This window comes from Lissotriton helveticus, chromosome 7 (genome assembly GCF_964261635.1).
Source record: "Lissotriton helveticus chromosome 7, aLisHel1.1, whole genome shotgun sequence".
Classification (NCBI taxonomy): Eukaryota; Metazoa; Chordata; class Amphibia; order Caudata; family Salamandridae; genus Lissotriton; species Lissotriton helveticus.
Genome location: NC_136068.1, coordinates 1,504,578,267 through 1,504,604,210, shown reverse-complemented (window position 1 = coordinate 1,504,604,210; position 25,944 = coordinate 1,504,578,267). Strand labels below are relative to the sequence as shown.

Genomic DNA, 25,944 nt, shown 5'->3' with positions numbered 1-25,944 from the left:
TCCCAGACAATTGTGACTCCTGACTGCTTTTGACACAGTCAGGCAGAAAGTTCTACTAAATATTCTACAGGATTGTATTGCATTGAGGGTACTGTTTTCAGGTGATTTACCTCCTCCTACAGTTGCCTCTCTCAACAGATTAAACTAGGGAAGACACTTCAAACTACCCCTCACCTCCAGGGATTTTTTTTTTTTGCCCTACCCTCTTCAACCTGAAAATCATTCCCTTTGATGCACTCCTCTTCACCTCTAGCATTACCCATCAGCAGTATGCCAATGACCTGCAACTCTGAAGGTTTCCTTTCCATGCCGCATTATCTTCTCTGTCAGTAGATCTGCTTTATTATTCATATGAATGGATAGCAAACTGATCATTTACTTGAGGTGTCGAGAAAGCCGTAGGGTGTGGGAGTTAAGAGTACACCGCTCTAGCAATAGGACAACACCGACTTGCATATATTCAAACTTTTAAAACTTTTCTGACCTAATTCTTTAGTCATGAACCAGAGAGGTAAATAATCCAGTGCCCCCTTGTCTCTTTCTTTACATTAATTTCAGTAATAAAAGACCAAAAATTGTCATGGTTTATTTGTAAGCTCACAAATGTCTAGAGTCTCCTAGTTGTGTGAAAAGCAAAGTATAAAATCCTAAAAACTAGCATTGAAAAACAATATTTGAGTTGTATCATGCAGCCCAGCTTTTACTCTGTCTCCATGTGAATGTAATTACATTCTATTCACTCAACTTGATGAGTCATTTTTTGAGGCGCCTCGGCACTCACTTATATCACTTTCCTTATTTACTATGTGTGAGAAGCCAGGCCCTATTTGCTGTACACCTTCCCCACACTTTTTGCCCCCATTTTTGACTACAAGATGCTGGTTTTCTGACTCCGATTGTGCCTTGGGTTCTGATGAGTAGACCCAGGGCATGTGATGGGATTAAAAGTACATGGTAATTAGCATTAATCACAGTTGGTACAGACAGCTTAGCTGTAAGTCCCTAGTATATAATAGGGCATGAAGGTTTAGAGGCCCAATAGACGTAATGCCCTACTGTGCCGCCTGCTTTCATTTTAAAGGCAGCTATGCTTTTCATGCTGTCTTTACATTAAAATTGTATGCAAATTCGACTTTGGAATTAAAGGTACTTCCAAAGTCTCAAACTACCTTATTTTTACATATGTCATCGCTAAGGTCTACCAGTAGTAGGTTGCCTTGCAACTATAAGCAGGAACATTATAACATATGTTTTATATGCCCTGGTGACGGAAAAACTGCCAGTTCTGTGTTTACCCATTGTAGCACAACAGCTCCATAGGCTAACATGGGAATTCTTTATTAAAGTGTAACTATTAAAAGAAAGGAGCTAAAATGCACTTCAAAGTATCAAAATGATAGTTCAAATTAATCCCAAAACTTGACACTATTATATGACAGAAAATATGTTATAGAACTTTCTTTTCTGTAAGCCAATATCCAGCCTTCCAGAAGCCCTGCGGTGATTGATCAGCCTCTGCCAGTCTGAGCCAAGCTGTCTTAATAAACATCTGTTATTCAGCGGCAAGATGCCTACCGATGAACATGCACTTTACAAATACACATGTTAATGAGGTGTGAAATCGCCTGACTAGAGACAAAGGATTCCCCGTGGGAGAACTGCAAGCTGCAGAGCAAATGGCAGGATGGGGTGGAGTAGCCAAACTAGTCTTCAAAGGGTAAAAGACAGTTCAGGGCAGCACATGCTCACTCCCACATCCTGCTCCACCAGCCAGACAGGAGCCCCTGTAATTAGATTTACAGAGGGGCTAGAAGGGGAGTGTTAAGGAATCTTAGCTGCACCAGTGGGATGACTTAGCCAGATTTTAATCACCAGAAGAGAGTTTCTCTATTTTGGATTTTGGCAGAATAGTGCTTTTTGGGTCAAGAATATGGCACACTTTGGAGGAAGTGGTCGTACCAGAGGGTGACACCCTGCACCATATTGGTCAGGGGTGCCACCGCTTGTCACCCAGGAACTGTGAATTAATATGGGAGCAATGCCCAGCAACTTGGATCCCTGCTTGAAACTACAAGGAGAAGTGCTACCGTGCTGGAACCCTGACCTGCACCCAAAGGATTGCACTCTGAAGGACTACACTTGGTGCACAATCGAAAACTACAACCTTAATGCTTTGCCTGGCTTCACAAAGATTAAGGAGTTGACTCCTGAAAGCAACAAGTTAACAGAGCTCGCCTCCACCATCTCCACCATCTCCACCAAGAAGTCCACATCTTGGAGTGCGTCCAGTGGGCGTTTAAAGAGTTGGCCAGATGCATTGTGGGAATTGTAGTCCAAACATCCCAAGGTCCATCATAGAGATTTTAGAACCCTAGATTGGCGTTGTGGAAACTTTGCACCCTCATTGAGACCTTCTGAATGAAGATCCAGAAGTTTGGAGCAACTTTGGTAAAAAGCACCATAAGGTGACCAAACCAACACCGAGAGTCAAGCCAGTGACCTCGAACTGCGACCTAGCCTTGATTTTAGGTTCACCCTGTTGAAAGCTACGAAGTTCAAGACTTCCAAAATTTCGCCAAGAGCTCACGCTGGACCAAGCAGACATCAACACAAATCTGTCCTGACTAGGAGCCTCGCTTGACGTCAAAAGAAAAAAAGCTCCAGAAAAGTTACTACGTGTGAAGGCAAAATTTAGACCAAGGCCTCCCACCATGGCTTTTGTAGTTCGGACTGGACTGTTCCCATGGGGCACAGGGTCAGCGCTGATTTGCATATCGCCATTGTCTAACCCAGGGTGGTGTGGAGTGGAAAAACGATGGATTTGGGCCCAGATCTTTGGACTGGGGTGAATGTGTGACATTGATCCACATTCTGTCCATCACTGTTGTGTTTGCAGATACCATCGCGGTCAGCCTCAAACTTGGACTTTGTCCCCGTCATGTGCGACCAGATGTCAAAGGTGGCTCTTTGGGCTTTTAGGCTCTAGAAAGTACTTATTCTTTAAAAATTTAAATCTCCGGTTTTCTACATTGGATTGTTGTCATTCTGGTGTCATTTTAAAGATAACAATATCTAATTTTTATAAATTGATGTTGGCTTTGTATGTGATGTCGTACTTATTTAATAAATTGGTGTTTTTAAATGCTTTTCACACCTGTCTTCGAAGTCAAGCCTGCCTTCTCATTGCCAACTACCAAGGGTTGACAAGGGAATAATTTATTGTGGCCTTGACTAGACACATTGTGATTGTGACCTTATTACTAGTGGTAGGTCCCTAACTACACCTTCTAATAAACTACCTTCCAACACTATGTATATGTGACCACTAATGACTACAGGACCGTAGCTCTGCTTCCATTCAATCATGACTAAGGCGTACTTTTATTTCCATCTTGCAAGCTCCTTGGTAGTCTGCCAAACCGGTATTCGAATAACTTTATGGGGTAACCCTAATTTTCTCCGAACCAATCTATAATATACAGTACATACAAAAGGGTTCTTGTAGATCTACATTTGTGACACTTAACAATCTATGCAGAGGCTGAATACGTCCCCACTTGATAAATAACTACAAATAATCAGCTGTTTGCCTGAAGGGGATCTTAATCAGGAAAAAGTGAATTTATGTGCAACAGCCAGTAGTATACAGTCAAGATGCTCCTGAGAAAAAAGGAATGAAGAAATGATACAGAACAGTGCAAAAGTTGTAAAAAAAAACAGTGATATTACAGTAAACACAGCTTGCTATTATGGAAAACTAGCTTACCCGTCGCGCGTTTCTGCGATCTCAGAAGAAAGGAAATTCAAGGAAACTCGTTATTAATTGTGGGTTTCTAAAGCGCTAGAATTGACTCCAGAAGGAGTATCTCTGCGCTGTAGACCGCTGGGGAACCCATCCTGCCTTTCCCTGTGAGATGGTCCCTACTGGGTATCTCCAAGGTGAAACCAGGCATCCCCGGTCCGGTGTATGTGGGGGGCCGTTGTGGAGATGAGGCAAGCTAATGCCCAGAGTTGCCGAGTGTGATCCCTGGTTAGAGTAGGCACCGAGGCGAGAATTATCGAGTCCGCTGACCCTGGTCCACGACCCTTCCGCGTCGGGGATAGAACCCTGGTCCCGGGCCGTCCTCTGCTTCCGGGTCTGCCACCTCTAACCAGTGAGCCACACCACTCCACATAATGATAACATTCAGTTTACATTGTGTCATTTTTATTGAAACTTATTCATTTTAATATGGAAAACATTTCAAAGTGTTTTAATTCTATTTATTTATTCGAGTGCTTGCGGATACACAATATTTTTTGTTTTTCCGTCTGGTGCGTATACGAATAAATCAGGTTTTCCGACACGTGATCTGGCCACATACAGTTGTCCATGTGAGAAGCACAGATTCTCCAAATCTAGTCCACACACTTGCAGTGATTGTCCTTGTGCTTTGTTGATGGTCATTGCAAAAGCGAGTCACAACGGAAACTGTAAACGTTTGAATTCAAAAGGCATATCTGTTGGGATCATTGGAATACGTGGCAACAGTACATCAGTACATCTTCCCCCTTGAATTTCCCATTCAAAATTGTAGCTTTGATGACATTGTTCATCATCTTTTTCACCGAAAGTCTTGTACCGTTGCAAAGTCGTGGTGGATTGATGTTTCGGAGAAGAATGATCGGCACGCCAATTTTCAATGTTAAAATGTGCGGTGGCATACCTGGCAAATCCAGTGAATTCAAGAATTCCGTGGGGTAATTGACAACTTTGTCTTGATTCATCACAGTATCGATGGACTTATACGTTGTCGCTTCGCCTGGTATTCTGTAAATGGAAAAATTCAGTATTCAAAAGATTGTGAGGGCCCTGGGGGGCCGATATTTAAAAATATGTTAAGCCAGAAACCTTCGCGGGAGTGTACTCAACAACTTCCCAAAGTTTCATGGCGATCGGATGAATGGTGTAGTAATGCATAAAGGACCAACAGACATACATTCGTTTTTATATATATAGATGTGGCCATTTTAGGCATTCAGAGAAAGACCATGGTATAATTCATCATTTGCCTTCAATGCATAATAGGAATTCAGTTTCTACAGTCCAGGTTCATATGCTTTGTCAACATTCAGACCCAGAGGCAAGTCCTTTATGGAGCTGGGCCTTCAGTTGGACAAAATGAAAGAATTCACCCTCCAACAGGTGTATGCCTCTGTAACAGAGGATTGCTAGAAGCATAATGTTATACTTATTTAATGAAACACAGTTCCCCAAGACATCCGGTGCCCAAACTCATCCGATGCAGCTCGCTTTACGTCAGATAAGACTATTTCATTATGTGAACTAGAGTGACATTATTTATGGTTCTCGCAAGATGCCTCTAGAAAAAGGGACCCCCTGCAAAAAACTCTGTTCCTAGGGCAGGCAAAAAGTCAATATTGCAAAAAGAACCCCAATCATTTATATATTTATACACACAAATTCTATAGCTCGGAGAAAAGGTATTTACCTTGCATTTCTTTTCTTTTTTTATTGACAATCAAAATAGAAACTTCAAATAATATTTTTTTTCCCATTGTCATACATAGGTAATATCCTAAGTATCCATATTGCACATTACCAAAGATAATATTCATACAGTTAGGATAGGGCTCTTCTTATCAGGCATCCCATCATTCATACTAAATATACAACCTAGTCATTCTAATGAAGTCATTTGATATGCCTTAGGATATATTTTCAACTTGGTCTTGCATCTTTATAATGACACTTTCTATCACAATTTCTTCGTTATACTTTATGACTCAATTTATCATTATGTGCTTCCTTAACATTCTACTTCATCCAGTCTTGAATCGATATGTTATATAACTGTGGCTTGTATTTAGTTATTTGTCAACAGTGGTGGCTGCCGCCTGTGAAAAGAGGTAGGGCGGCCGATGAGGGGTTGGCCGCAGGTTGGGGGGGGGGGGAAATAAAAATAAAAAATTCTTACCTGCTGCTCTGCTCCTGTTGACCTCCTCGCTGCTCCTCTTGTCAGGCCTTAAGGGGATGGGCCCTTAAGGCACCAGCTCCCCACCCAATCCAGAAGCTGCTTTCGAGCATGAGAGCAGCACCAGAATTGGTCTGTGCTGCCTCGTTTGCCACTCAATGCATTGGAGCCTACGGCTTTTCTCCAATACGGCTGTGCAACACAGCTGGGTTGGAGAAACAGAAGTGTGCATGTCATTTTGGCTGTCCAAACTGACATGCGCACTTTTAAGTCCCCACCATTTCTCCTCTATGCCATGCAATGACCTTGCCCCGCCCCACTCAATACTCATTGCGATGTTAGACAGCGATAAATAAAACGATAAAGACGTTGTGTTAGTATAATTTTATTTCTCATCTGCTGACTTTGGGCAGAGGGGCAATGCTTCTACGCCAGTACGAGGAGCCACCCCTGTTTCTCAATGCACGTTTCAACGTGAAGACGCATTCTTCTGGAAAGCTTCAGAAAAAAACATTCTGTAATTAAAAAAAGCTTTAGAAAAAACGGAAATAAACTCTGTAAAACCCACTTCAAGACCGTTTTATCATATGAATACCCAGTTTCACTCATGGGGATGTCCAAATCCGGAAAATAAATGTTTTTGAAAGGAATAAAAGCCTCCAACTGATAGTGGACTTTATGGGTCACTGAGGTGACCGTATTGGTCATATACCACTTTAGGTAAGTTTGTAGAACAATAGCTGTATTTGGATGAAGTTCGGATAACTTTCAGATAATGCTAAACTTCTACAGGTTAAATCTCCATTGGCTCTTGACGCTGTTGCTTATCACGTTCTTCCCTCTTTATTTTGCTTGCCGTATGTGTCTGTCTGTGTTTGGCTGTGTGCATATGTCCTGCCACAAAAACATTCAGAACCCAAGGTGCTCAGAAGCTTCTAGTCCTGAAAGCTTTAAGTAGAAGCTTACTGTTTTCCTGACTCAATGTGCCTTTTCTCTACAAAAGGCTCTTGATTGGCTGGCTGGCCAAGAATGGTTTGTAGCCACATTGCTTACTACTTAAATGCTTCCATTTGGTCCTATTCACAAAGGTATGTTGACCTTAAACATAAAATGGACCCTGCCCAGAGGAAGAAAAATGTGTTTTCGTATGTGCCTGCCATTCTCACTGTAAGTTATGTACAGTTTTACAGAGGCGAAGGAGGCGCGTCAAGAGTTATGTGACAGGTGGAATAGTAGGCCTAGAAATCTGCATCTTGCACAGCTTTCAAGGTGTACAATTGTACCTGCTTTGCGAATTTGAAATGAAATGTTAAAGTACATACAAGCAGAGTCCTAAAACCCGCTCTGGCCCATGCAGGTAACAGCAGTGGGGCTTGGTTGGGGGAGGGGTGGGGGAAAGGGGGGGTTGGCGAGGCGGGGAGAATTGACATACGACCACGAGGGAAAATTAATTGTTTATTTAATTTCCCCTTATGTTAGTCTGTCAAATCTCCCCCCTAACCCAACCCCACCACTCTTACCTGCACAAATGGCGGCTGACTAAAACGCCACCTGTACTTTTTTGGGGTGAGGGGTCAAACCCAATGTGCTTCTTTCTCTACTCTGTCAATGCGCTGATTTCTTTTCACCATCTCTTGTTTCATCCGCTGTCTAAGCCTTGCTGATGATTTCCAAGTATTTATTTCAAACAACAGGGGGGCGAAATAGTTCCCAGTGACCACCTTTCAGTTTGCGTTATCATTTGGTTAAAATATTATTATTACCTACTGGCGGTCGCCAGTAGGTATATATAGTTAGGATTTTTTCTCTATGGGATTTTTGAAAATTCTATGTCTAATAACTTTGCCGTTTGTGGACGGAATTGGCAGAAATTTTCAGGAAAATGGAACATTTTGTTTCTGAGCAGCCCCTGAAAATTTGGGGGGGGTTCGTCAAGGGGGGGCCGAGAAAAAAGGGGGGTCCCAAAACGTGTTTTTAACATTGAGTTTTCCATAGGGCGGTTGGCCTCACTTTTAGCCCGAACGGCTGAATGGATTTGCACGAAAATTGGCAAAATTGTAGGGACTGGTAGCCCGATGTGCCTTTGCTAGGTCTCAATATATGTGCTCCAGTGGATTTTGAGAAATTAACGTTCAAAAAAAGATATATATCTGTAACAGCGGACCGGGCAGCGCTCCAGTTCGCGTACTTTTCGCGTTACGGAGCTTTGTGAAGCGAAGCTGATTGGTTCTCCGGCGTCTGTAAACATTCCAAACAGTCCGTAGCGGCCGCCATCTTGTCTCTCGGTAGGATCGAGAGACAAGAGGAGGCCAAAGCGAAGGGGCAAATGACCGTAAGGGGGCATAGTAGATCCTCCCTGACCCCCTAGGTTTGATGTGGAGGTTTTAAAAGGGCCCCGCGGGGCAAAAAAAAAATAATAATAATAATAATCGAACGGCTGAATGAATTTGCACGAAACTTGGCAAACTATTAGGGACTGGTAGCCCGATGTGCCTTTGCTAGGTCTCAATATATGTGCTCCAGTGGATTTTGAGAAATTAACGTTCAAAAAAAGATATATATCTGTAACAGCGCTCCGCTTCGCGTACTTTTCGCGTTATGGAGCTTTGCGAAGCTGATTGGTTCTACGGCGTCTGTAAACATTCCAAACAGTCCGTAGCGGCCGCCATCTTGTCTCTCGGTAGGATCGAGAGACAAGAGGAGGCCAAAGCGAAGGGGCAAATGACCATAAGGGGGCATAGTAGATCCTCCCTGACCTCTTAGGTTTGATGTACCATTTTGCCAAGTTTGGTGTAATTCCGTTCAGACATTCAGGCTGTAGACATATCTAAATGTCCTATGGAAAATTGCATGGGGAAAACACATTTGAAAGTGTTGAAATTTAGAACCAATTAAAATGTTACTTTGGTTTTGTATTTGTGTGTGATGAAAGTTAATTGGTTATGTATATATCTAAAATGAGAGGAAACCACAGCCATTTTGTGATACTACTGTCTGAGGTACATTTGTGAGGAATTTTTGGTGCTCAATTCCTGGTGTTTGGTTTACACAGTACTAACACTTCTCCTACTTTTAAAAAGGTGAGTTGTTAATTTGTAAGGGGAACTATGTTGTACACTTTAAGATAATTTGAAAAATGTTTTCTGTTATTTATTTACAGTCCTGTTATACTAAATACTTGATAAAGTTAGTTTTATATTATGTATTACTAAAAACGATAAATGAAAGTGATTATTTTTTTCTGCAATTTACAGCAAGCAATTTCAAAATAAAATGGCTCACAATGAAGAGACCGTGGCAATTTCTTTTGAATTATCCACTACATTTATTGAAATTGACAGCACCAATAATGAAGTATTCTCACAAGGAGGAGATGACTTGAATGATTTTTTGGATCAATCTCTTGATGGCGAATTTATCGAATGTTTGGAGACCATAGAGTTACAAGAATCATCATTGCAGACTTTTCATGAGGAGATTCCTGATGAGATGATTGAAGAGGAAATTCCTGATGAGGACATGTTACTAGTTCTTTCAAATTTTGAAAATTCAGAAGAATAAATTTATATTTAGAAATCAAAAATTGGTTGAGACATTATTCATTTTTATTTTTAATTTATGAGGTTGTAGCGAAGTGATTGTAGTATAAAATGAGACTTATAGTATAGAGTGCAACATTTTTATGTTACATGGTAAGTTTACTCATATTTACTTCCCTTCTCCCACTATATTATCTCCAATGTGTATTTGACATCTCTTCTTCATCTCCGGCCTCCTTTCTCTCACTGTCTGTCTCTGATGCATCTTATCGCTGCCATTTTGTGTAATTATAGAAGAGAGTAAAATAAAATAGTTCGGAACGTGAAAAGGGGGCAAAGTAGAGTACCCCTCACCCCCTAGGCCTTCTCAGGCGGTCCCAAAAGGATCAGTTTCTGCTTTCCTGAGAGATTATGGTATGAGTTCCATATACCACAATAACTTGCATTACAACATGCAAGATATCTATCTCCTATTACCAACTTTTGGAGATATTCGCGCCAAGCGCGAATATCTCCAAAAACTAACACCTGCCCTGAGCAGTTCTTAGCCATGTTATCCAATGGGAGGTGGATAACATGGCTAAGAGCATTAGCTCGGTAATGCATGAATATCGCTGACTTTTTAGCGATATTCATGCATTGCGGCCGTTTTTTATCGCATTTGCGATAAACCTTGATAATAGCAAGGTTTATCTGCGATAATTTCTGACGATGCTTAGCGGTAAAAAATTCGTTGCTAAGCATCGTTAGCGATAAATATCGCTTAACTTTGGTAATATGCACCAACGTCTGTTAACGTTCGATTCGAAGGAAATGAGGAAGTGTTGAAAAACATTGTCTGCGCCATCTTGCCTTTTTTGAAATGCCACACTTTTGTCGTGCACGGCAGCCATTTTAGATGCCTTGACCAGACCCACTCTCTGCACGCTGTTGATCCGTAGTATGGCTCCCCACCCTCGCAAGCATCTTCCCCAGGCACTGGTCACCCCCGCTCTCTGTCTTATGCATCGGCAATAAACCTCCCCCCATCTGCGCTGCTCTTCCCTGAGAATCACACTCTGTGCCCGCCCGACACCTCCCTTTCGCCCTATTCACTACCGCACCCTCTGACACTCCTCTTCCTCTGTGTCCGATTGTCCAGGCTATCAGCTAGCCCTGCAGATGTAGTTTATGGCCCCAGCTGTAAAGAATCACCCCTCTTCAAAGGAGTTATAGTAGATCAAGGCCCACACCCGATGAGATCCGTCAAACCACACGCGTTCCTACTATCTGAAAACCATCCTGTATTGTGATTGGGGAGGGGACCGAGCCTGAAGCGGAAGATTCCAGGGATGACTCTTTGTACATCAAAGTTTTTACAATTATGTGTCACATTAAAAATATATAGCACTCCAACAAAGTAGTAGGAATATAAAACTTTAATAACTTATAAATATATACAACAAAACAAAAACAGTAAAAACATTTAAACAATGAAGAGACCGTGGCAATTTCTTTTGAATTATCCACTACATTTAATGAAATTATCTCTTGATGGCGAATTTATCGAATGTTTGGAGACCATAGAGTTACAAGAATCATCATTGCAGAGTTTTCATGAGGAGATTCCTGATGAGATGATTGAAGAGGAAATTCCTGATGAGGACATGTTACTAGTTCTTTCAAATTATGAAAATTCAGAAGATGTTGCCTGGGGGTGGGTCGTCAGTAGCGGTCTGTTGTGCGAATAGTTCCAAGGCAGCAGAACGCGCTGAAATCTAGATGGCACGAAGGTGATGTCTAGTAAGTTGCCGCCCAGCAAATAACGGCGTGGGGCGCCGCGGGGGGGGGGGAGGGGAGGCAGTCCAAAGTTCCGTTAAAAGGGCAAAGGAAAGGATCGGTGGTTTGAACCATCAGTCAAAAAGGGGAGGGGGTGCAACAATTTTTCCTACCGGGTCACACCGTGCTTTCACTGGAACTGAGGTCTGCAGGATTCTAGTCATTCAAACTGAGGCTGGCGCCAGCATGGGAGCGCCGACGTCCCGCGGCTACAGGTTCGTCACTCCTCGGGCGATCATGCCAGTCATTCCCCATCGGGGGTGTCTGCGGGGGTCGGGGACTCCCGCGGCTCCTCTAGAATCTTCAAGGTCGTGGAGGACTACGGTGGTGGAGTCAACCAGTGACCGGGCCATTTCTTCATGCTGGGCCCGCTCTTGCCAGGTCGACCGCCATTTTGAGAGTTCGGTAGCTACTGGCGATCGCGGGGTCAAATGAGCGGACGGGCTCCACCCTGCCGGGCGAGACGTTACAGCATCGCCACAGTGGAAGAACCCTTTTCCGGGCGCCTGGAGCGCTGAGGGTGCAGCTGGGAAGCCTCCACCTGGGGAGGCGGGAGAGGCCTGTTCGCACCGTCTCTCCCACCCAGTGCACCCCACGGCGTCTCGCTTGACATTTGTTATGGCCGGACCAGGCGATGAGGACGAGGGGGGGGGTCGGAGGCATGTGCAAGACATCCCCCCCCAGTGTTGTCGCAGCCATTATAAAAGAAAGAAGAAATGTCCCGTCCGTCTTTGGGCCGGACCTCCGGTGGATGGCGGCCGGACGCCCTTTGCTCTGGCCCCATGAACGGGTTCCTTGGCTCATCGGCTGCAGCCGGATCCCGTCGGCCCCAGCCCCCGGCCGTTGGTGGCCGGACCGGGAGAGAGAGTGGGGGGACAACCTGCAACTCTCAAGTGCCACCGCGGCCGGACTGGGAGAGAGAGGGGAGGGTCGAGGACATAGACATTCCCCCCCCTGCAACTCTCCAGTGTTGTCAATCCCCTGGCCGGGTCCCGCTGGCCTCGGCCTTTCCTCCGGCTACACCCTACGTGATGATCTTCTGCCGACGGTTGGCAGCAGGACCCGCCTTATATGTGTTGCTTCCGGCTGGGCGTAGCCGGAAACCTGTTGCACTTTGGAAGTTTCCAGAATGGGGCGGATGTCTGCTGACTTGTATCTTTCCCAGTTTGCCGTTATTTGGCCGTGGCAGGCGGTGGGACAGACACGTTTTGGGGCAGTGAGGGGCGATGAAGCCTCGTTGCCTTGTGGCCGTTGCAATGTCACACTTGGTTTCTCTTACTGTTTTCAGGTTTCTTATTACGGGCTTACTTCTAACGTTTCTTGTTTCTAGGACAATAATAGGTTTTATCATTGCGTATTGTTATCGTTTCTTTGTTTGTTATTTAATAAAAAGTTCATTAGTGGCCTACTGATTTTCGTTTTCCTATTCCTTTCTTTCCAGGTTGTTTCATGCTAAAGTTTCTGTTAACAGGATACAGTGATCACTTCGTTATTATTGCATATGTCCTTTTCACTAGGGGTGCTCTCTGGTCGGGCCAGATGACCTATCTCTAGTAAATGGTCCGGGTGAAACAGGTGCATCAATCAGTGGGGAGTAGATAGGCATGACAGATTACAACGGGGGAGAAAGGTCCGCATTACCTACCCTTTCACTACTTGCAAAGATTTTCCTACGTTTATTTGCAAACAGGGAATACCTCCAAAAAGAACCAATTCCCAAACAGTCAATGTTCGGGCAAACAATCAATCAATGAGGAACGAAATAGGCACGACGTGTTAAAGGTTTGCGTTACCTACCCTTCACTATCTGCAAAGGGAGAGAGAATATTCCTATTCTTCCTCGTTTGCAGGCAGAGAAGATCCTTAAGAGAACCAACTTCGAACAATTCAATGCTCGATTCAAACAATCAACAAGGGGTACTGTGAACACAAATGAACGCCGCTTATGTACATACACATTGCTATTTTCAACAGGTTGTTCCTAATGTTTCTATTTTAGCGAGGTCAAAAAGAGATCCCATTAGTGGCCTACTGATTTTGCTCGATTCCTTTTGTTTTTTTACACGATTTTTCGCTATCTGCAAAGACTAAACAGAGTATTGCGACTCTGTGCTTGTTTGTAAATAGAGAATGAACCAAAGAGAACAATCAATCAAATGGAGAGAGAAGCAGGCACGACGGATTACAACGGGGGCAAAGGCCTGCGTTAACTACCCTTCACTATCTGCAAAGAGAGAGTACTCCTAATAGAAATGAGGGGGGGGGGGCGCCAGCATTCAAAGCAGATCAGTGTGCATAAACACGAAAATGTTTTTACTTACCACGTACTTGACATTCGACAGCTTATGATATTTGCTATTAAAAAACCATTGAAATTCACTGAAAAAACCATAGGTTATAGACCATATATAGTTAGGAATTAGCATTTACAAAACCTTGAAAATTCACTGAAAAAACCATAGGTTATAGACCATATATAGTTAGGAATTAGCATTTACAAAACCTTGAAAATTCACTGAAAAAACCATAGGTTATAGACCATATATCGTTAGGAATTAGCATTTAAAAAACCTTATTTTACTCACACAAAACCATTGAAATTCCATATATAGTTAGTTGCACTAACTATATATCGCGCACCCGCAATCCACTGCTGATGATGTCACATATTACATCATTCATGACATGGTCAGTGACATCACTGATGACATCACTGATGACATCTCAAATGACATCAATGACCACATCACTGATGATATCATTCATGTGACAATACAATGCATCTCCTCACACTTTAATATAACCTCTGTTACACCCAGTGTTAAACACAGAGTATAATTTTTGAAACCATTGACACACCAATACTAGTTACTACATACGCACTCACTGATTCCTACGTCTACACACACATTCACTCATTCACCCATACAATCATTCATACATACAATCACTCATCTTTACAACACTATCATATGCACTCATACACCTATACAGACACTCACACTCTGCCACTCATCCATGGAGTTACTCACACACCTAGTCAGTCCTGTAAAGAATCAATCACACTTCCATTTTCTATTTTTTCCATTTTCCATTTAAACATGGAGTACCTTACATTTTCAAACATATACTAACACATACTTACTCTCTTATACAATCATTGATACAAGTACACATTGATCTGCACAGAGTCACACATCTCCCAGCCAGCCACACACACACTCAGTCTCCCATACAAATACTTGGACAATCAATCAATAACCCATATAGTTACTCATATAGCTACTGATCAACACATGCAGCAGTTTACAGAACAACAGACATAATGATGCACAAATTAAGACAGTTTAGTCACTAACCCATGCACTCAGTGAGACACATTTCATCACTCACTCATACAGTCAGTCACGCACCTAAATCCTTCATCCAGACACTTATACATCTACTCATTCTTCAATATGTAAAACATATTTAAACTTTACAGAAACACACAGTCAATGGATGATGTCATCAGTGATGTCATCAGTGATGTCATTTGAGATGTCATCAGTGATGTCATCAGTGATGTCACTGACCATGTCATGAATGATGTAATATGTGACATCATCAGCAGTGGATTGCGGGTGCGCGATATATAGTTAGTGCAACTAACTATATATGGAATTTCAATGGTTTTGTGTGAGTAAAATAAGGTTTTTTAAATGCTAATTCCTAACGATATATGGTCTATAACCTATGGTTTTTTCAGTGAATTTTCAAGGTTTTGTAAATGCTAATTCCTAACTATATATGGTCTATAACCTGTGGTTTTTTCAGTGAATTTTCAAGGTTTTGTAAATGCTAATTCCTAACTATATATGGTCTATAACCTATGGTTTTTTCAGTGAATTTAGAATCAATTTAGGTTTCATCGGAATTTGAGAAACCATGTCTGCTTAAATTGTTGTGTGCTTTGGCCCTCTGTTTTTACCAGTTATGCATAATGCATAGGATCAGTGGCAAGAAGCAAACTGGAGCAGGATTTGTAGTAGGCAGAGCGACTTTGATAATTTACAGCTACCAGATTACAGTGCAAACTCATTTTCGAAAATATGGGTTATTCAGTGTTATGTCGTTATCTTTTTATGTATTCATGGAATTATATATAACTAATTGTAGCCTTAAGTTGCTAAATGACCTACAATAACTACTAATAATCGAATGACAAAGGTTTCTTTTTTCGATTCCTAGTTGACAACATTTGCTTGACTTAGAATGTGTTCTACTGAGTTGTGTGTTGTCCATACGTCTGCTCATATGGTCTTTATTCAGTGTATGAGTATCATGCCTTTTCTCATCTCCCTCGGTCCTTCTTTCTCCTGTCTTATAGAAATCGAGCCCAGCCTGCTGCCCCGTCCACGCCGCCTGCTGCTGCTCGTGAATCCCTGTGGCGGCCGGGGGCATGCCCTGCAGTACTGTCAAACACACATTCTGCCAATGATCACCGAGGCCGACATCAGCTACAACCTGATTCAGACAGGTGAGGTGGCTTAATGGGACATCAGGTACATCCTGATTCAGAGGGGTGAGGTGGATGTAAGGTAGGGTCACCAGTTAGGAGATGGGAGCTGATGTTCGAGTAGTCCCTTCTAAGGCAACTCATTGAAATTACCCAGCTGTTCATTTCTATAAAAATGGTGCCATTGTCGATTTGTTTTGTTTTTGCAGGGTTTTTTTGTTGTTTTTTTAAAAACGTCCAGAGGCCAAGCAAATGGATTGGAGTGCTTTTGCTAATAGCACATATATGTAAGACTTGAATGCTGCAGTGCTTTATAATAGATTTAACTGATATTTCAGGAGTAGGCATTGAGGCAGATAGGTGATAGACAGAAACTGGAATCTCTCCTAATTATAATGCCCCCTTTCCTCAGCAGAGGATAATATTTAAATGACTGGCTGGTAGAGCCTGCTGTGAAATATCAGCAGAAGGCAGAGGCTGGCCTGTAATGAGCACCCTTCCAAGCAACATTAAATTTGTCAATTTTCACACTTAATCGATGGAAGAAGTCCTATTTCGACAAAAACTGCCACCTCCTAATGTTTCCATGTCATGGGTCAGAGCTAATTTGAAAGATAGTATTTGAGCACAATACAGCTGTAGGAGTTAATACGATAATGTACATCTGTCCCCAGCAAAACACACAAGATGATGGACGGAATGTTGCACAATGGCAAAACATTCACCCACAGTCACAGATCTCGGTTTAATCCATCGTTCTTTTGCTCACCAAGCCACCCCAGTTCAGACATGGCCATATGCAAATCAGTCTTGACCCTATGCCTCATGGGAACAGTCCAGCCCGAACTGCCAAGCCGTGTCTTCTCTGGACCGGAATCAAGCATCCTAGGACCGGTTTCTGGCTATCAGCCGTCTTCAGCCAGGATAGCTTGACTCCAGTGGCCTAGTGAGCACGGGACCCACGTCTGGGCATACCCTTCCCACATAGGGTGAACAGCAAAACACTCAAGATGATCGACGGAATGTTGCACAATGGCAACACATTCACCCCCAGTCACAGATCTGGGTTTAATCCATCGTTATTTTGCTCACCAAGCCACCCCTTGCTCACTTTGCCCCTGGATTCAAGCAAGCCAGGCTGAAGACGGCTGAAATGGCAGAAACCGGTCCTCGAAAGCTTGTTTCCGGTCCAGCGAAGGCATGGCTTGGCAGTTCGGGCTGGACTGTTCCCAAGTCCATTCTTATCTGATTACCTGTGGAGAGCAGTGCGTAGCACTGGAAGTAGGGGTGCGGGGGTGCTGCAATACCCCGCACAAAAACATGCATGAATACAGAAGGTGAATGAGCAATAAGGATGCCTTTAGCAATGTTTTAATCTTTTGACATTTGATATGTGTTCAGACATAGAGGCAAATGTATCTCAAAATTCTGCTTATTCTTTTACCATGGAGCTTGGTGTTTACTTTTCTTTCTGTGGCTGCAAAGTTATTGGATTGTGTAAATGAACTATCTGACAATCTTACTGGTGTGCATGGAAAGGCTGTCGGATGGCAGTTTTCTGTATTTTAACAACAAACAGCAACATTTAAATATCTGTAAATTAATTGTAAACATTTAAGAATATATCAGGAAAGCACAAATGAAGCACAATTCTTTGGTATTTCTGAAGTGTGATTTTAGCAAAGATTTTATTGGGATCAATACAAACCAGACACTTTACTTGATGATGTACAAATGATAGATATTTGCTGAAACCCAGTTTCCATACTTTATCATTTGTACCCTAAATAGTTTTATTAGTAAAACTGCATGTCGGTGCAAATGTTAACATTTCAATGGAAAATGTGTTGTTAGTAAGTGACAGTGCTCTACCACACCATGTTTTATTAATATACTTGCAAAACCGTGCTCAAAAATGCCCAACCGCTTCATACCACACCCTGACTGCTCTCCTGCTGAATGGGCATGACTCATTTGCATAGCACTATAACCCATAGTCCATGGATTGTGAGAAACTAGCCTGTCAAAAAAGTAATAGCATGTTTTTCCAAATTGGGTAAGCCACGGTTGCACCTGGGACAAGTATGTTCTAAACGGACAGAGGGTTGCCGAGCTAATAGTCTACAAGCCCCTCCAACCAGGCGGACCATGGGGCACATTACTGCTAATACCTAAATACTAAGGATTCAACTCTAACCATATGTATACCTGATAGATACACACATTAGGTGTTTCTATCCATTTAATTGTTAACCTTATTCTAGGTTCACCACCGGAGTGGCATACATGGGGCTGGCCCCCATGTTGTCCTGAAGAAAAGGTGTAGGGGGACACCTTCAAACATGTCGACAAGGTAGGTAGGATTTTGACCACATTATTGATCTAATTCCTATATCTAACCCCTTTTTAGGTCTATGCCTGCGTAGGCTGCGCTTACGCAGTCTCGCCGGCGAGAGCTCATGTTTTTCAGAGTGGGGCTTGAACCCGCCCCTCTTCTCCATTGGCTGGCCTCCTAAATGCTGGCCAGCCATTGGAGAAGACGGGCGTCTTTCCATTTAAGCCCCTTCTTTTTGAGATTTGGGGGCGTGCTTTTTAGGTTCTTTCTCTCCTCTTCCCATTGGCTGGAATTTTACATTCCAGCCAATGGGAAGAGGAGAGAAAGAAAAACACGCCCCCAAATCTGAAAATGACGGGGCGTTTCACCGAGGCATTTCTGCTTGACCTCGGAGAAACATGGTGGTCCTTTCCCCCTTGCGCTGTTCTTGGGGCTCTCTGAGTGTCTGTCCCTCGGGGCCCGGCTTCTTTTTCATAGTAGCATTCATCAGAAGATTCACTTTCTACTTTCCCCTACTGAGGCAGCCATGCAAAGACAGGAGCGCGCAAAAAAAAGCATAATAATTAAGCCCCTTGCGAGAGATTGCCGGTGCCGCGCGTGCCCCGCACAGGCCATACGCAGTTACAAAGGCTGGGCTGTAGCCTGGTGCGCGGGCCTGCGCCGCCGTGTTTTTTTCCCCTCCCCTCCCTCCTCTCTCGCAGGGGTCTCGCGCCCCCTCTTTTGCAATCGCCAGCGCCCTCGCACCACTTTGCCTCTTGCGGTTATCGTTCTTCCCTTCGGAAGGCTGGCCCGGCACCCCCGCCAGCTCGCGCGCTCCTTCTCTCCTGTCCTGTCTCGCGCTCCCTCCTCAAATGTTCTCCCTGTCTCCCCGGCCGGAGGCGGGGGGGGGGGGGCGAAGGCAATCCTCTCCCTCACATGAGCCGAGTGTTTGTCCCCGTGATCAGCAGTGCCGATACCCCGTGTCCCTGCAGCCCGAGGAGGGAGAGGGAGGCACGCCTGCCGCCCGCATGACTACTACAGCCTGACAGCAACCAGGAAATAAGAGGCGCTCGACCGCGGCGGGCCCAGCGCCTTCCCGTGCTCCCCTTTCCAGAAATTTCCACCGCCCCATCCCCACCCCCATGGACATGCTGGATCCAGGCCTGGACACCAACTCCAGGTGAGTGCGGGGGAGGGCCCACTGACAGCCACGGGCCAAGGGAGGAGGCTGACTTTCTGAATAGCTCTGTGGCGCTCTGTGTGTGTGTGTGTGGCGCTCTCTGTGCGTGTGTGTGTGGCGCTCTCTGTGCGTGTGTGTGTGGCGCTCTCTGTGCGTGTGTGTGTGGCGCTCTTTGTGTGTGTGTGTGTGTGTGTGGCGCTCTGTGTTGGTGTGGCGCGCTCTGTGTGTGTGGTGCTCTTTGTGTGTTGGGCTCTGCGTCTGCTAATACACTCTACTACTACTCTAATGCTCACCTATTGCCATTGTAAATGACAATACCATTTATTTATGTTTTTAAAAATGAAAAAAATGCCATTTGCAATACCAATAGCTCTAACTTTAACAAAGGTATTTAGACTCCGCCCACATGTTGGTGTTCCTCGCTACAAGTTTTGATGGGCAAAAGGAATGCCTTCACTGAAAAACGGTGCTTGAAGTGCAAACTTTTCCTTATGAAAAAGCTTATGTTTGATACTCTAGGACTGAGTAGTTATGGTGACAAGCCAATGATCAAAGCGGATCTTTGCGTCTGGCTTAACAGACCGGATGTGATTTAAAAAAAAAAAAAAGCCTTTGATTTGTCCACAGCTGTGTGTTTCCACAGAAGGAGGGCCTATCCTGCAGGCGTCTCTGATCATTTGTTTATTAAGCTACCTGAGCCAGGACTCTTTATCAAGTCAAACTATTGTGTTTGGATGTAACTTGACCTAGAGGCAAGAATAAATGTGTTGGCTTGCTAGCTAGGTATTTTTAACTCACACAAAATCACCTCTCTACCATACACCGCACTACACATAGTTTCACCATAAAGTGCTCCTACGTATCCTTCGCAAGTCGCAGCACGCCCCAAGCAGTAGATGCTTGGGAAGCCCCAATGATGAAGCATGTCACCTAAGGGCAACCTCTGGTGAGTGAGGGGACTATAGAAAATAATTTTCTTTTCCAAGAAAGGCTTACCCAATTTGGAAAAACCTGCTATTACTTTTTGACAGGCTAGTTTCTCACAATCCATTGACTATGGGTTATAGTGCTATACTTTAGGATTCAAGAGGCCGAACCTAGCCTTAGCCTCTTTCTCCCTCCTTTTGATCATGACTCATTTGCTACACTTCTTCTTTGTGAGTAGCTTGAATTTTTCACAATCCCTAGGAGTTTAGTGATGTAATATTGATGTTCGCACCCCCACTCGGAAAATTGTTCCGGCACCACTGTCTTTGTGCTTCATCAACACTCTTGAATGCGCTTCAGAAAATTTTCCAGTGATGGTCAAGTCTCTAGCATGGATATGCTTTAAATGGGTCATGCGTTTGGGTAAAAAGTCAGATTCTGTATTGGCGTACTTTAAGGAAATTAGAGTTGTGGTGCGAACCCATGGTCGGACATCTTCTAAGCAGTTTCAACAGTAATTCAGTGAAATTCAGAGATTATTCCAGAGGATTGGTGTATAGGCAAAGACATTCATCCCAGTCTTTTCAAGGCTGTGGAAATAGGTTAGGCAAACCAAAAGCAGGCCAGCAAGGGCATCAGTCCTCTGATTTGACCTCCCCTGCTGCAACAGCTCTGGTGCATGGCGGGTGGTGATAAGCCATGTCTAACAGATAGGACTGTTCATCATGACGATGCCTTCCTTTTCTTTTTGCCAAATCTATGCCTTACTTTTCTTTTTTGCCCTGTCACATTCTCTCACCCCTCCCACCCTCAAATATGAGGGAGACTTTCAGAAGAAGAACTATTCATTTCTGCTGGAGATGCAAGCATTACTTTCCAAGGGGAATATCAATAGGGTGGGATATTCAGAAAGAGATGAGTGTTGTTACTCTTATTGTTTGATTATGCTGAAAGAGGACAGGGGTTAAAGGACTATTTTAGATCTTTTTCCTCTGAATGCCGTCCCACAGAAGGTCAAATTCAAAATGTTCACTCATTCCCAGATCCTGACTATTCAGTCACCGGGGTACAGGGCAGAGTTCTTGCATCTGCAGGATGTGTATTATCATGCACCCGTCCTGCAGACCCACAAACGTTACTTGTGGTTCAAAGTAGGGCTGGGGCAATTTTTAGATTGATATGCTCCCTTTCGGCCTCACCAGTACCTCTCAGGTGTTCACAAAAGTGATGTCTGTGGCTGCAGCCCAGCTTCAGAGGTCGGGGTTACCAGTCGTGCCTCTACTGCGACGACTGCCTGTTCAAGGTGGGCTTGCTACAGTCATTTATAGACCACCTGCAAACGACAAACCTCCTGACATCATTGCAGTTCACTACCATCTCACACGTAACTCCTTCAAATAGGCTTCCATTGTTTAGAAGGGTCTTGAACACAGTGCAGTTCTGGGCCATTCATCTGTAGCAGCAAGTGTTGGACATTCAGGCTATGATACAAATGTTTCAGCCTCGATCCCGGTCCTGGTGAGAGCATCTCTGAGACTTGTTGGCCTCTTGCATTTCCCTTGCCAGCTACACCAGGTGGAATATGAAGGTTCTTCAATGGACTTATAGATACCAGTGGGCCCAGCATCATCAAAATCTGACCGATGACATCCAGATTTCGGAGGAGACATTTCATAATTTGCCAAATTGTTCCAGTGGCAGTCCCCACTCCCTTCCCCAATGTTAGACGGACCGGGAGGGTCGGCCGAGGATACGGGGAGAGGTCTCCGGGGAGAGCCGTCTCCAGTGAATCGTACAGACAAGTAACTTCCCCCCCACAGACGGACACCACACAATGATAAAGTTCGACGATACTTTATAGACAATTCTTCAAGTACGGTAGAATGGTACAAGGAGGTCTGGACTCAGGGGTCCCCTCTATTCTGGTCTCTGTTTGGGAAAAGGGTAGCGGGACAGTCTTGTTACCAAAAAGATGGAAAATAGCTCTCAATCCTCGAGCTCGGTGGTGTAGATGAACGGGCCGCGGCGGAGCCAGCAGGTCCCGAGATGGATGAAGGAAGACGACGGTCCGCGGCAGATCCAGCAGGTCCCGATGAAGGTGGTGGTTACAAACGGTCCGCGGCCACGCCAGCAGGTCCCGACGATGATGGAGGATAGGGTGGTTCCCAAAGCCGCGGCAGCGCCAGCAGGCAAGACGAGGGTGCACAAGACAGAGCTACGGCAGCGCCAGTAGTCCGTCAAGGATGAGTTCTTCTTTGCGTCTCTCGACTCCAAGATACAACTCCCGTCCTGCTCTGGAGCTGCCCCAGTTATAGGGCTGGTGTGCTTTGATGTCCGGACCCTCGCACTTGGAGGTCGGGAGGTCCGGGATGAGGGGGTTCAGACACCCAGCAGGGGGGTGGAGCCAGCGCCCGGGGAGGCGATGGGCGAGCGGCACTTGGTGGGGGAGAGCCATCGACACCTCCTGCTCCCATTGACTGACCAAGTAGCCCGCTCACCTCCTGGGTGGATGTTGGTGCCGGAATGTCTGAGGCCTGGCCAGGCCCAGGGTTGAGGTCGATCGGGGGCCAGGCGGCCTCGTGGTGGAGTGTCCAAGATGGCGCCCAGGATGGGCGCGCAGGCCGGTAGTGGGTCGGCCTACGCGGTCAACAGGTTCGAGTGTAGGGGTCCCTGCGGGGACGGTGGACGTGCAATGGTGGTGTGTGGTACCTGCGTGGCTGGTTCGGGCCTGGTTGGGCCGGGGGAGAGCGGCCCTTCGTGTGGCCTGTCCAACATGCGTCCCCCCCAGCTGAAGGCGGGGAGAGTTACCCATTCTCTTGGGGACTCTTCTCGTCGAGGCGGAAGAACCGGGACAGGCCATCTGCGTTGGCGTGATCGGGCCCAGGCCGATGTTCAACTGTGAAGTCCATCCCTTGTAGGGAGATGGACCAGCGTAGTAACTTCGGGTTTTCCCCCCGCATCTGCATCAGCCACTGCAGGGGTCGGTGGTCGGTCTGTACCCGAAAGGGTGTGCCAAAAAGGTAGGGCCGGAGCTTCTTGAGGGCCCATACCACCGCGAAGGCCTCCCTCTCTATGGTGCTCCAGCGTTGTTCCCGTGGTAGGAGTCGCCGGCTGATGAAGGCCACCGGCTGGTCATGGCCTTCGGTGTTCACTTGGGACAGGACTGCCCCAATGCCATGGTCGGAGGCATCCGTCTGGACGATGAACTCCCGGCTGTAGTCGGGGGCCTGGAGCACAGGGGCGGAGCACATGGCGGCTTTCAATTGTTCAAATGCAGCTTGACACTCTGGGGTCCAGTTGACTTTCTGGGGCTGATTTTTTGACGTGAGCTCTGTGAGGGGCCTCACGATAGTACCATAGTCTTTCACGAACCTTCGGTAATAGCCCGTGAGGCCCAGGAAGGCTCGTACCTCGGTCTGGGTAGTGGGGGGCTGCCAGGACTGGATGGCGGCAATTTTTAGCTGCAGAGGGGCCACCAGGCCGCTTCCCACCTGGTGCCCGAGGTAGGTTACAGACCCTTGCCCAATTTGACATTTGCTGGCCTTGATCGTGAGGCCAGCTTGCTGAAGGGCGTGCAGTACTGCTCGGAGGTGGTGGAGGTGCTCGGACCACTGGTTGCTGTATACAGCGATGTCGTCTAAGTAGGCGGCGCTGAATCCTTCGAGCCCCGCCAGGACCTGATTGACGAGCCGTTGGAACGTTGCTGGGGCATTCTTCATGCCGAAGGGCATGACTGTGAAATGGTAATGGCCATCGGGCGTGGAAAAGGCAGAACGTTCTTGTGCCCGGGGTGTGAGGCCGATTTGCCAGTAGCCCGCCGTCAGGTCGAAGATACTGAGGTAGCGGGCAGCTCCCATGCGGTCGATTAGTTCATCTGCCCGGGGGATGGGATGTGCGTCTGTCCTGGTGACCGCATTCAAGCCCCGGTAGTCGACGCAGAACCGGAGTTCGGGGTGGTGACCACGGGAAAAGGTTGCAGGGGGGCTTTCAGTTTGCGGCCGCTCTTCCCACTGGCTTGGCACGTGGGGCAAGATCGGCAATGCTGGTGTACATTGTCCCTCATTTTGGGCCAGAAGAAGTGGGTCACCAGGCGGCTATAGGTTTTGTCTTGACCCAAGTGTCCTGCCAGGGGGACATCGTGGGCCAGGTTTAGCAGAAAGTCTCTAAAACGGAGGGGTACCACTAGGACTCGGCTGGCCCCCAGCTCCGCGATTCTTTGCTCACTGTACAGCAGATCATTGTCCCAGTAGACCCAGTGAGTTCCGGAGGTATCCCCTGCGCTTTGGGCTAGCGCTTGCTGGCGGAGTCCCTCGAGGGAGGGACAGGTCTTTTGTTCTTGGCGAAATTGTTCTTGCGTGGGCCCCCCCTCTTGAGGCCACTGGTCGAGGTTAGCGAGGTCTGGAGGTTGAGCTGGTTCGGGGGGGACGTCACGGTCGGTGGTTTCGGCGGGGGCGACCGGAGGCGGTGGCGCCGGCCATTCGAGTTCCTCTGGGCGGGTGTTGGCACGGGCGGTCATGGACCGGGTGGTGACGCACGCCCAGTCCGGGACGCCCAGCATCCCCAGGTGCTCTTTTCGTTCGACTGCTGCCCATGGAGAGCTTTCCAGGTCATTACCCAGGAGGCAGTCTACGGGGGCATCATCTCGGACCGTCACCTTCAACATGCCGGAGACCCCTCCCCATTCGAAGGGGACGCAGGCCATCCGACACAGACTTTCTGAGTTATCGGCTGAACGTACAGGGCAGAGAATGTTTGGTAAGTATTGTTCGGGGGTCACCAGGTGACAGCGGACGGCTGTTACACTGGCCCCAGTGTCACGAAGGGCTTCAGCCCGGCGTCCATTGATGCCCACCCATTGGCTGTACTTCTGGGTATTAGCGGGTAGGGGGACCCGCGGGACCATGTCTCTCCCCCCTAGGCAGGCGAGAGCCATGGCGGCTGGCTCCCATTCTTGGTGTTCCTGTTCATATTCTTCTTGTTCCTCTGAGATCCGTTCCTCCCCCAGAGCAGCAGCGGCTACTTGGCGGGGTCTTGGGCTCTGGTACTGGGGGCAGTTTGGGTCGTTTGCATAGTGTCCGACTCGTTGACATCGATGGCAGGTAACATTGGCTCGATGTCCCGGTCGCGCTGGGGTGCTGCCCCGGTTGGCCGGGGGGGTGGGGCTGGTAGTGGGGGTGACCGGAGCGTTGCTTCTTCCGCGTCCTTGGCCTCCACCTCCTCGGGGACGGTGCTGACCATTGTTGTTCCGGTTCTGTTCGGAGGACCCATTTCGACTCACTCTGGTGATCTCCCACCGGTCTGCTTCGGCTGCGAGCTGCCGGGGATCCGTTAACTTGCTGTCGAGGAGGTGCTGGCGAAGTTCAATGAAGCAATTGTTCGACAGATGCTCCCATACCATAAGATTGAACAGTTGTTCGTAGGTTGTGACCTTGCTTCCTTTGATCCAGCCCTCGAAGGCTCGGCTAAAGTAATTGACATAGTCCACCCAAGTGGTACCTGGGATGCGGGTGCAGTCTCGGAACCTCTGACGGTACATCTCGGGTGTGAGGCCATAGCGGGGGAGGAGTGCAGCTTTCATATGGTCATAGGAGGTCATCTGCTGGTCCGGGAGTTGCAGCAGGGCGTCGCGGCCCTCATTGAGGAATCTCCCCCACAGACCGGCCCCCCAATCGCTTCTATCGATCCGGTGTGCA

General features: G+C 46.3%; 1 protein-coding gene across 5 annotated transcripts in view; it reads left to right on the top strand.

Moving 5' to 3' along the window:
- The window catches only part of SPHK2 (sphingosine kinase 2), a 298,281-nt gene that overhangs the window by 83,742 nt on the left and 188,595 nt on the right, over positions 1-25,944 (top strand). For all 5 annotated transcript variants that reach the window (XM_078654942.1, XM_078654941.1, XM_078654940.1 and 2 more), the window contains one exon: positions 15,702-15,851. In XM_078654942.1, the coding sequence (XP_078511068.1) occupies positions 15,702-15,851 (150 nt within the window). The remainder of the gene's footprint in view (positions 1-15,701; positions 15,852-25,944) is intronic.